Source organism: Osmerus eperlanus, chromosome 7, assembly GCF_963692335.1.
Source record: "Osmerus eperlanus chromosome 7, fOsmEpe2.1, whole genome shotgun sequence".
In the NCBI taxonomy this organism is placed as follows: Eukaryota; Metazoa; Chordata; class Actinopteri; order Osmeriformes; family Osmeridae; genus Osmerus; species Osmerus eperlanus.
In genome coordinates, this window is record NC_085024.1 from 18,504,364 (window position 1) to 18,512,945 (window position 8,582).

Below are 8,582 nucleotides of genomic sequence, written 5' to 3' on the forward strand. Positions count from 1 at the left end.
ATAAAATGTGTTCACATTGCGCCATCTCGTGGTTAATTAGATCAAAGGATATTGCATACTTTCAAAAATATCTTTACTTGGCAATAATTTCCCCAAACCTTTATATAGATGCATTTCATGTTTTTGTTTATTAAATCATCTTTGTCCAAACCTGTGATCTTAGATGTCATTCAGGCCTGTATGTTCAGTCCAGTGCTAACAAGTATTCCAAAAAGATGGCACCCCTCCAACTCAAATCTAAGCAAAAACCAGACACAGGGCATTTCTCTATTTACATTATTTTCCATTCTTGGTCCTTTATTATCTGATGAAGTTAACAAAGTTCTTCTCCTTAAACAGAAGGGTCTAATAATGATAAAAGGATGGCTTAAGGTTGATTGGTGGCTGGACTTAGAGGACAGCATTGGATGTCCCACGGGCAAAGAAAGAAGCCCCCTTGTCATGGACCTTGTACTGAAACAGTTTTCTCTGGTTCTGCTGCCTGTAGCCTTGTCCCCGCCAACACACTTCCACCTAAGGGAAACGCACACACTTTAGTTTGGAGTTTTCCTTTTCATAACTAGCTTTCACTTGTTTTTCTCTATACAATACCAAACAAGCCATCTTACCTGTCCATGGATGTCCTTGCAGTAGCCCGTAGAGAGTCCTTGTACTTTGAGTGCAAGACTGCATTGGTGGGTCAGACCTCTCATGAGTCTCTCTGAGCTTTCTTCATCATTATCCACCTCTTCCTCATCCTCCCCCTCACATCGTACTAACATCACCATGCTACCCTAGAGTTTAGAGTAGAAAAAGGGATGCATATCAAGTTACAACTGTGAATGTATTTCAGAGCATGACAAGAGATGAGAAAAAAATTATTTAGTCTGTCCGTAATCGAAAACTCAGAAGATACATTTGTGCGATTCAATTTAACACAGGGATCCAAGTGATGTGTGTGATATGTAAAAATGTCTCCAGCAACTGTTTATAGTAGTATGTGTATGCATGTTGTTTTGCAGTGGGCTACATCTTACCTGGAGCTCAGAGCAGATGGTGGCCTTGCAGTAGTGACTGAAATCCAGTGCTGATTCAACACTAACTCCAAGACTTAGAAGAACACTGAGGTCATCCACCAGGAGCACAGGAGGACCCCACTCCTCACTTTCTGCCACAATACTACCACACACAAACTTATACAGCTCTCTCAGGCCCACATCAGAGTCTCTAAGGATGAAGAAAAATAGTTTCTTACTGTGTGTGTGCGTGTCTGTGAGTCAGGAACCATCAGTTATTACGAAGTTAAATTACCGTAGAAAATGATACACTGACGCTGATTTGGTTTCTTTATGAAGCAAGAATTTAAGGGATTCCTTCAGTCCCTCGAGAAAAATCAGTTGCCCCTTTTCCCTTGCCTGGGCTAGATTCACACCCTGGAAAAAGACAGATACACTGAAGTTAGCTATACAAGGAACTCCTATGGACCCATGGGGTGTTTTGAACCTGTAAGTCAATATATATCAATAAAACTCACAATTCTCTGACTGACGGAACTGTAGTGACTAAAAGACTGGACAAGACCAAGAAAACACACTCTGCAACCCGCTGAAACACAGAATAAACATTATGATATGGAGCTAGTTAACTTCTTTGATTTCCAATTACCGGCTGCATTTTTATGTGATTCGAAACACTCACCTCGTAAATAAAATGAGAGAAAATGGTGAATTAAGAAAGAGGCATCTGTTTGTCTATCAGACACCAAAGTAAACTCTCCCTGCAGACAGAAAAGCAGAAATACTAGCTAATTAGCTAGCTGCTAGACGTTCAGACTTCGTTCGCTAACTGCCCATATTTTACACAAAATATATGTCGGGTAAATATGCTTTCTTGCTTGCCAGCTGGCTAAATACTTTACCCTTGTGAAGTCGTCGGGACTGGTGTTAAGAATACTGTTGAGCTCTCCAAACATATTTGACTCAGAATTGATTAAGTCTTGTTAAAACTGAGGCATCCTGATTGTTAAATATTGACCACTTCTTCTTCAATGACAGATTGGCACAATCATTGAGAGGTGCACTTTCGCCACCTACAGCACGGGAGTGATCAATCTCGATCGCCACAAAAAATCCCACGACCAGCAGACTCTGAGTTTGATTGTTAATCTGGCAAACCATTTTCCCGGTGGGTTGACGAACCCATGGATCCAATATTAAAACCTGAAAGGGAACTATTTTATAGGAAATTGCAGTGTGCTTGCAGCTGATATAGGTGGGGCTGTTTATTTATATACATACACACCACACCTATTGTTTTAACTAATATCAGTTTTCATGGCTGTACTTCCATTTTACAACAAATATTTCAGTATTTTTCTAAAAGTATATACTTATTTATTAAGGTGGATGGATTAAAAAGCATAAACCCACAATACTTGACAGAGGAGGCCATTTACTCAAGTTCTCTTTCCCCACAGGTAACAGAAAGGTTTTGGTGACATGGTTCAGGCCCAGATAGCATCCACAATGGTTTAAAAGTCACGTAGCAGAGGATGGTTTCGATCCATCGACCTCTGGGTTATGGGCCCAGCACGCTTCCGCTGCGCCACTCTGCTACACATCACCCCAGACGGGACTCGAACCCACAATCCCTGGCTTAGGAGGCCAGTGCCTTATCCATTAGGCCACTGGGGCTTGAGAGTCTGTTTTTTTCACCCGCAGATAGCAGTTGGTCGGGAAGGTTTTGGTCACAGAAGACGTGGCTCACGCCCATATCGGTTTGCCCAGATTTCACCATTGTCTAAAAGTCTCATAGCAGAGGATGGTTTCGATCCATCGACCTCTGGGTTATGGGCCCAGCACTCTTCCGCTGCGCCACTCTGCTACTTGGCATTTGAATTGGGAGTCAAACCCACATTACTTGACAGAGGACGCCATTTACTCAAGTTCTCTTTCCCCACAGGTAACAGAAAGGTTTTGGTGACATGGTTCAGGCCCAGATAGCATCCACAATGGTTTAAATGTCTCGTAGCAAAGGATGGTTTCGATCCATCGACCTCTGGGTTATGGGCCCAGCACGCTTCCGCTGCGCCACTCTGCTACTTGGCGTTTGAATTGGGAGTCAAACCCACAATACTTGACAGAGGAGGCCATTTACTCAAGTTCTCTTTCCCCACAGGTAACAGAAAGGTTTTGGTGACATGGTTCAGGCCCAGATAGCATCCACAATGGTTTAAAAGTCTCGTAGCAGAGGATGGTTTCGATCCATCGACCTCTGGGTTATGGGCCCAGCACGCTTCCGCTGCGCCACTCTGCTACACATCACCCCAGACGGGACTCGAACCCACAATCCCTGGCTTAGGAGGCCTTATCCATTAGGCCACTGGGGCTTGAGAGTCTGTTTTTTTCACCCGCAGATAGCAGTTGACCGGGAAGGCTTTGGTCACAGAAGACATGGCTAAAGCCCATATAGGTTTCCCCATTGTCTAAAAGTCTCATAGCAGAGGATGGTTTCGATCCATCGACCTCTGGGTTATGGGCCCAGCACGCTTCCGCTGCGCCACTCTGCTACTTGGCGTTTGCATTGGGAGTCAAACCCACAATACTTGACAGAGGAGGCCATTTACTCAAGCTCTCTTTCCCCACAGGTAACAGAAAGGTTTTGGTGACATGGTTCAGGCCCAGATAGCATCCACAATGGTTTAAAAGTCTCGTAGCAGAGGATGGTTTCGATCCATCGACCTCTGGGTTATGGGCCCAGCACGCTTCCACTGCGCCACTCTGCTACACATCACCCCAGACGGGACTCGAACTCACAATCCCTGGCTTAGGAGGCCAGTGCCTTATCCATTAGGCCACTGGGGCTTGAGAGTCTGTTTTTTTCACCCGCAGATAGCAGTTGACTGGGAAGGTTTTGGTCACAGCAGACGTGGCTCACGCCCATATCGGTTTCCCCATTGTCTAAAAGTCTCATAGCAGAGGATGGTTTCGATCCATCGACCTCTGGGTTACGGGCCCAGCACGCTTCCGATGTGCCACTCTGCTACTTGGCGTTTGAATTGGGAGTCAAACCCACAATACTTGACAGAGGAGGCCATTTACTCAAGTTCTCTTTCCCCATAGTTTTAGGGTAACAGAAAGGTTTTGGTTCCAGAACACATGGTTCAGGCCCAGATAGCATCCACAATGGTTTAAAAGTTACGTAGCAGAGGATGGTTTCGATCCATCGACCTCTGGGTTATGGGCCCAGCACGCTTCCGCTGCGCCACTCTGCTACTTGGTGTTTCAATTGGGAGTCAAACCCACAATACTTGATAGAGGAGGCCATTTACTCAAGTTCTCTTTCCCCACAGGTAACAGAAAGGTTTTGGTGACATGGTTCAGGCCCAGATAGCATCCACAATGGTTTAAAAGTCTCGTAGCAGAGGATGGTTTCGATCCATCGACCTCTGGGTTATGGGCCCAGCACGCTTCCGCTGCGCCACTCTGCTACTTGGCTTTTGAATTGGGAGTCAAACCCACAATACTTGACAGAGGAGGCCATTTACTCAAGTTCTCTTTCCCCACAGGTAACAGAAAGGTTTTGGTGACATGGTTCAGGCCCAGATCACAATGGTTTAAAAGTCTCGTAGCAGAGGATGGTTTCGATCCGTCAACCTCTGTGTTATGGTCTCAGCACGCTTCCGCGGCGCCACATCACCCCAGACGGGACTCAAACCCACAATCCCTGGTTTAGGAGGCCAGTTCCTTATCCATTACGCCACTGGGGCTTGAGAGCCTGTTTTTTTCACCCGCAGATAGCAGTTGGTCGGAAAGGCTTTGGTCACAGCAGACATCGCTCACGCCCATATAGGTTTCCCCAGATTTCACCATTGTCTAAAAGTCTTATAGCAGAGGATGGTTTCGATCCATCGACCTCTGGGTTATGGGACCAGCACGCTTCCGCTGCGCCACTCTGCTACTTGGCATTTGAATTGGGAGTCAAACCCACAATACTTGACAGAGGAGGCCATTTACTCAAGTTCTCTTTCCCCATAGTGTTAGGGTAACAGAAAGTTTTTGGTTCCAGAACACATGGTTCAGGCCCAGATAGCATCCACAATGGTTTAAAAGTCACGTAGCAGAGGATGGTTTCGATCCATCGACCTCTGGGTTATGGGCCCAGCACCCTTCCGCTGCGCCACTCTGCTACTTGGCGTTTCAATTGGGAGTCAAACCCACAATACTTGATAGAGGAGGCCATTTACTCAAGTTCTCTTTCCCCACAGGTAACAGAAAGGTTTTGGTGACATGGTTCAGGCCCAGATAGCATCCACAATGGTTTAAAAGTATTGTAGCAGAGGATGGTTTCGATCCATCGACCTCTGGGTTATGGGCCCAGCACGCTTCCGCTGCGCCACTCTGCTACACATCACCCCAGACGGGACTCGAACCCACAATCCCTGGCTTAGGAGGCCAGTGCCTTATCTATTAGGCCACTGGGGCTTGAGAGTCTGTTTTTTTCAACCGCAGATAGCAGTTGACCGGGAAGGTTTTGGTCACAGAAGACGCGGCTCACGCCCATATCGGTTTCCCCATTGTCTAAAAGTCTCATAGCAGAGGATGGTTTCGATCCATCGACCTCTGGGTTATGGGCCCAGCACGCTTCCGCTGCGCCACTCTGCTACACATCAACCCAGACGGGACTCGAACCCACAATCCCTGGCTTAGGAAGCGAGTGCCTTATCCATTAGCCCACTGGGGCTTGAGAGTCTGTTTTTTTCACCCACAGATAGCAGTTGGTCGGGAAGGTTTTGGTCACAGAAGACGTGGCTCACGCCCATATCGGTTTCCCCAGATTTCACCATTGTCTAAAAGTCTCATAGCAGAGGATGGTTTCGATCCATCGACCTCTGGGTTATGGGCCCAGCACGCTTCCGCTGCGCCACTCTGCTACTTGGCTTTTGAATTGGGAGTCAAACCCACAATACTTGACAGAGGAGGCCATTTACTCAAGTTCTCTTTCCCCACAGGTAACAGAAAGGTTTTGGTGACATGGTTCAGGCCCAGATAGCATCCACAATGGTTTAAAAGTCTCGTAGCAGAGGATGGTTTCGATCCATCGACCTCTGGGTTATGGGCCCAGCACGGTTCCGATGCGCCACTCCGCTACACATCACCCCAGACGGGACTCGAACCCACAATCCCTGGCTTAGGAGGCCAGTGCCTTATCTATTAGGCCACTGGGGCTTGAGAGTCTGTTTTTTTCACCCGCAGATAGCAGTTGGTCGGGAAGGTTTTGGTCACAGAAGACGTGGCTCACGCCCATATCGGTTTCCCCAGATTTCACCATTGTCTAAAAGTCTCATAGCAGAGGATGGTTTCGATCCATCGACCTCTGGGTTATGGGCCCAGCACGCTTCCGCTGCGCCACTCTGCTACTTGGCGTTTGAATTGGGAGTCAAACCCACAATACTTGACAGAGGAGGCCATTTACTCAAGTTCTCTTTCCACACAGGTAACAGAAAGGTTTTGGTGACATGGTTCAGGCCCAGATAGCATCCACAATGGTTTAAAAGTCTCGTAGCAGAGGATGGTTTCGATCCATCGACCTCTGGGTTATGGGCCCAGCACGCTTCCGCTGCGCCACTCTGCTACTTGGCTTTTGAATTGGGAGTCAAACCCACAATACTTGACAGAGGAGGCCATTTACTCAAGTTCTCTTTCCCCACAGGTAACAGAAAGGTTTTGGTGACATGGTTCAGGCCCAGATAGCATCCACAATGGTTTAAAAGTCTCGTAGCAGAGGATGGTTTCGATCCATCGACCTCTGGGTTATGGGCCCAGCACGCTTCCGCTGCGCCACTCTGCTACACATCACCCCAGACGGGACTCGAACCCACAATCCCTGGCTTAGGAGGCCAGTGCCTTATCCATTAGGCCACTGGGGCTTGAGAGTCTGTTTTTTTCACCCGCAGATAGCAGTTGGTCGGGAAGGTTTTGGTCACAGAAGACGTGGCTCACGCCCATATCGGTTTCCCCAGATTTCACCATTGTCTAAAAGTCTCATAGCAGAGGATGGTTTCGATCCATCGACCTCTGGGTTATGGGCCCAGCACGCTTCCGCTGCGCCACTCTGCTATTTGGCTTTTGAATTGGGAGTCAAACCCACAATACTTGACAGAGGAGGCCATTTACTCAAGTTCTCTTTCCCCACAGGTAACAGAAAGGTTTTGGTGACATGGTTCAGGCCCAGATAGCATCCACAATGGTTTAAAAGTCTCGTAGCAGAGGATGGTTTCGATCCATCGACCTCTGGGTTATGGGCCCAGCACGCTTCCGCTGCGCCACTCTGCTACTCGGCTTTTGAATTGGGAGTCAAACCCACAATACTTGACAGAGGAGGCCATTTACTCAAGTTCTCTTTCCCCACAGGTAACAGAAAGGTTTTGGTGACATGGTTCAGGCCCAGATAGCATCCACAATGGTTTAAATGTCTCATAGCAGAGGATGGTTTCGATCCATCGACCTCTGGGTTATGGGCCCAGCACGCTTCCACTGCGCCACTCTGCTACACATCACCCCAGACGGGACTCGAACTCACAATCCCTGGCTTAGGAGGCCAGTGCCTTATCCATTAGGCCACTGGGGCTTGAGAGTCTGTTTTTTTCACCCGCAGATAGCAGTTGACTGGGAAGGTTTTGGTCACAGCAGACGTGGCTCACGCCCATATCGGTTTCCCCATTGTCTAAAAGTCTCATAGCAGAGGATGGTTTCGATCCATCGACCTCTGGGTTACGGGCCCAGCACGCTTCCGATGTGCCACTCTGCTACTTGGCGTTTGAATTGGGAGTCAAACCCACAATACTTGACAGAGGAGGCCATTTACTCAAGTTCTCTTTCCCCATAGTTTTAGGGTAACAGAAAGGTTTTGGTTCCAGAACACATGGTTCAGGCCCAGATAGCATCCACAATGGTTTAAAAGTTACGTAGCAGAGGATGGTTTCGATCCATCGACCTCTGGGTTATGGGCCCAGCACGCTTCCGCTGCGCCACTCTGCTACTTGGTGTTTCAATTGGGAGTCAAACCCACAATACTTGATAGAGGAGGCCATTTACTCAAGTTCTCTTTCCCCACAGGTAACAGAAAGGTTTTGGTGACATGGTTCAGGCCCAGATAGCATCCACAATGGTTTAAAAGTCTCGTAGCAGAGGATGGTTTCGATCCATCGACCTCTGGGTTATGGGCCCAGCACGCTTCCGCTGCGCCACTCTGCTACTTGGCTTTTGAATTGGGAGTCAAACCCACAATACTTGACAGAGGAGGCCATTTACTCAAGTTCTCTTTCCCCACAGGTAACAGAAAGGTTTTGGTGACATGGTTCAGGCCCAGATCACAATGGTTTAAAAGTCTCGTAGCAGAGGATGGTTTCGATCCGTCAACCTCTGTGTTATGGTCTCAGCACGCTTCCGCGGCGCCACATCACCCCAGACGGGACTCAAACCCACAATCCCTGGTTTAGGAGGCCAGTTCCTTATCCATTACGCCACTGGGGCTTGAGAGCCTGTTTTTTTCACCCGCAGATAGCAGTTGGTCGGAAAGGCTTTGGTCACAGCAGACATCGC

At 47.9% G+C, this 8,582-nt stretch overlaps 1 protein-coding gene and 23 non-coding genes across 24 annotated transcripts; all 24 read right to left on the reverse strand.

The window, feature by feature from the left end:
- Positions 1 to 109: 109 nt before the first annotated feature.
- Positions 110 to 2,051, reverse strand: elp6 (elongator acetyltransferase complex subunit 6). The gene is made up of 7 exons (XM_062466350.1): positions 1,898 to 2,051; positions 1,678 to 1,756; positions 1,514 to 1,584; positions 1,291 to 1,412; positions 1,017 to 1,206; positions 609 to 773; positions 110 to 513 (listed from the first exon to the last, which is right to left on the reverse strand). The coding sequence occupies exons 1-7, from the start codon at positions 1,949 to 1,951 to the stop codon at positions 391 to 393; spliced, it is 804 nt and encodes a 267-aa protein (XP_062322334.1). The 5' UTR covers positions 1,952 to 2,051; the 3' UTR covers positions 110 to 390.
- Positions 2,052 to 2,521: 470 nt separating this feature from the next.
- On the reverse strand, positions 2,522 to 2,593 carry trnam-cau (transfer RNA methionine (anticodon CAU)). Its single transcript has one exon. It is a non-coding gene; the product is annotated as a tRNA-Met (tRNA).
- A 6-nt stretch (positions 2,594 to 2,599) lies between these two features.
- Positions 2,600 to 2,672, reverse strand: trnar-ccu (transfer RNA arginine (anticodon CCU)). Its single transcript has one exon. It is a non-coding gene; the product is annotated as a tRNA-Arg (tRNA).
- A 550-nt stretch (positions 2,673 to 3,222) lies between these two features.
- On the reverse strand, positions 3,223 to 3,294 carry trnam-cau (transfer RNA methionine (anticodon CAU)). Its single transcript has one exon. It is a non-coding gene; the product is annotated as a tRNA-Met (tRNA).
- A 181-nt stretch (positions 3,295 to 3,475) lies between these two features.
- Positions 3,476 to 3,547, reverse strand: trnam-cau (transfer RNA methionine (anticodon CAU)). The gene has a single exon. It is a non-coding gene; the product is annotated as a tRNA-Met (tRNA).
- A 144-nt stretch (positions 3,548 to 3,691) lies between these two features.
- Positions 3,692 to 3,763, reverse strand: trnam-cau (transfer RNA methionine (anticodon CAU)). Its single transcript has one exon. It is a non-coding gene; the product is annotated as a tRNA-Met (tRNA).
- A 6-nt stretch (positions 3,764 to 3,769) lies between these two features.
- trnar-ccu (transfer RNA arginine (anticodon CCU)) lies at positions 3,770 to 3,842 on the reverse strand. The gene has a single exon. It is a non-coding gene; the product is annotated as a tRNA-Arg (tRNA).
- Positions 3,843 to 4,180: 338 nt separating this feature from the next.
- trnam-cau (transfer RNA methionine (anticodon CAU)) lies at positions 4,181 to 4,252 on the reverse strand. The gene has a single exon. It is a non-coding gene; the product is annotated as a tRNA-Met (tRNA).
- A 144-nt stretch (positions 4,253 to 4,396) lies between these two features.
- trnam-cau (transfer RNA methionine (anticodon CAU)) lies at positions 4,397 to 4,468 on the reverse strand. Its single transcript has one exon. It is a non-coding gene; the product is annotated as a tRNA-Met (tRNA).
- Positions 4,469 to 5,311: 843 nt separating this feature from the next.
- On the reverse strand, positions 5,312 to 5,383 carry trnam-cau (transfer RNA methionine (anticodon CAU)). The gene has a single exon. It is a non-coding gene; the product is annotated as a tRNA-Met (tRNA).
- Positions 5,384 to 5,389: 6 nt separating this feature from the next.
- Positions 5,390 to 5,462, reverse strand: trnar-ccu (transfer RNA arginine (anticodon CCU)). The gene has a single exon. It is a non-coding gene; the product is annotated as a tRNA-Arg (tRNA).
- A 108-nt stretch (positions 5,463 to 5,570) lies between these two features.
- Positions 5,571 to 5,642, reverse strand: trnam-cau (transfer RNA methionine (anticodon CAU)). Its single transcript has one exon. It is a non-coding gene; the product is annotated as a tRNA-Met (tRNA).
- A 197-nt stretch (positions 5,643 to 5,839) lies between these two features.
- On the reverse strand, positions 5,840 to 5,911 carry trnam-cau (transfer RNA methionine (anticodon CAU)). The gene has a single exon. It is a non-coding gene; the product is annotated as a tRNA-Met (tRNA).
- Positions 5,912 to 6,133: 222 nt separating this feature from the next.
- trnar-ccu (transfer RNA arginine (anticodon CCU)) lies at positions 6,134 to 6,206 on the reverse strand. The gene has a single exon. It is a non-coding gene; the product is annotated as a tRNA-Arg (tRNA).
- A 118-nt stretch (positions 6,207 to 6,324) lies between these two features.
- On the reverse strand, positions 6,325 to 6,396 carry trnam-cau (transfer RNA methionine (anticodon CAU)). Its single transcript has one exon. It is a non-coding gene; the product is annotated as a tRNA-Met (tRNA).
- A 144-nt stretch (positions 6,397 to 6,540) lies between these two features.
- trnam-cau (transfer RNA methionine (anticodon CAU)) lies at positions 6,541 to 6,612 on the reverse strand. Its single transcript has one exon. It is a non-coding gene; the product is annotated as a tRNA-Met (tRNA).
- A 144-nt stretch (positions 6,613 to 6,756) lies between these two features.
- Positions 6,757 to 6,828, reverse strand: trnam-cau (transfer RNA methionine (anticodon CAU)). The gene has a single exon. It is a non-coding gene; the product is annotated as a tRNA-Met (tRNA).
- Positions 6,829 to 6,834: 6 nt separating this feature from the next.
- Positions 6,835 to 6,907, reverse strand: trnar-ccu (transfer RNA arginine (anticodon CCU)). The gene has a single exon. It is a non-coding gene; the product is annotated as a tRNA-Arg (tRNA).
- Positions 6,908 to 7,025: 118 nt separating this feature from the next.
- On the reverse strand, positions 7,026 to 7,097 carry trnam-cau (transfer RNA methionine (anticodon CAU)). Its single transcript has one exon. It is a non-coding gene; the product is annotated as a tRNA-Met (tRNA).
- Positions 7,098 to 7,241: 144 nt separating this feature from the next.
- On the reverse strand, positions 7,242 to 7,313 carry trnam-cau (transfer RNA methionine (anticodon CAU)). The gene has a single exon. It is a non-coding gene; the product is annotated as a tRNA-Met (tRNA).
- A 144-nt stretch (positions 7,314 to 7,457) lies between these two features.
- trnam-cau (transfer RNA methionine (anticodon CAU)) lies at positions 7,458 to 7,529 on the reverse strand. Its single transcript has one exon. It is a non-coding gene; the product is annotated as a tRNA-Met (tRNA).
- A 6-nt stretch (positions 7,530 to 7,535) lies between these two features.
- On the reverse strand, positions 7,536 to 7,608 carry trnar-ccu (transfer RNA arginine (anticodon CCU)). Its single transcript has one exon. It is a non-coding gene; the product is annotated as a tRNA-Arg (tRNA).
- A 338-nt stretch (positions 7,609 to 7,946) lies between these two features.
- On the reverse strand, positions 7,947 to 8,018 carry trnam-cau (transfer RNA methionine (anticodon CAU)). Its single transcript has one exon. It is a non-coding gene; the product is annotated as a tRNA-Met (tRNA).
- A 144-nt stretch (positions 8,019 to 8,162) lies between these two features.
- On the reverse strand, positions 8,163 to 8,234 carry trnam-cau (transfer RNA methionine (anticodon CAU)). The gene has a single exon. It is a non-coding gene; the product is annotated as a tRNA-Met (tRNA).
- Between the last annotated feature and the right edge of the window lie 348 nt (positions 8,235 to 8,582).

Excerpts from the sequence above, each read along its gene's own strand:
- elp6 (XM_062466350.1), bottom strand. The coding sequence starts at position 1,951 with ATGTTTGGAGAGCTCAACAGTATTCTTAACACCAGTCCCGACGACTTC. Across the intron at positions 1,757-1,897 it reads GTCCCGACGACTTCACAAGG|GGAGAGTTTACTTTGGTGTC; the intron begins GTAAAGTATTTA and ends TTCTGTCTGCAG. Across the intron at positions 774-1,016 it reads CCATCTGCTCTGAGCTCCAG|GGTAGCATGGTGATGTTAGT; the intron begins GTAAGATGTAGC and ends TCTAAACTCTAG.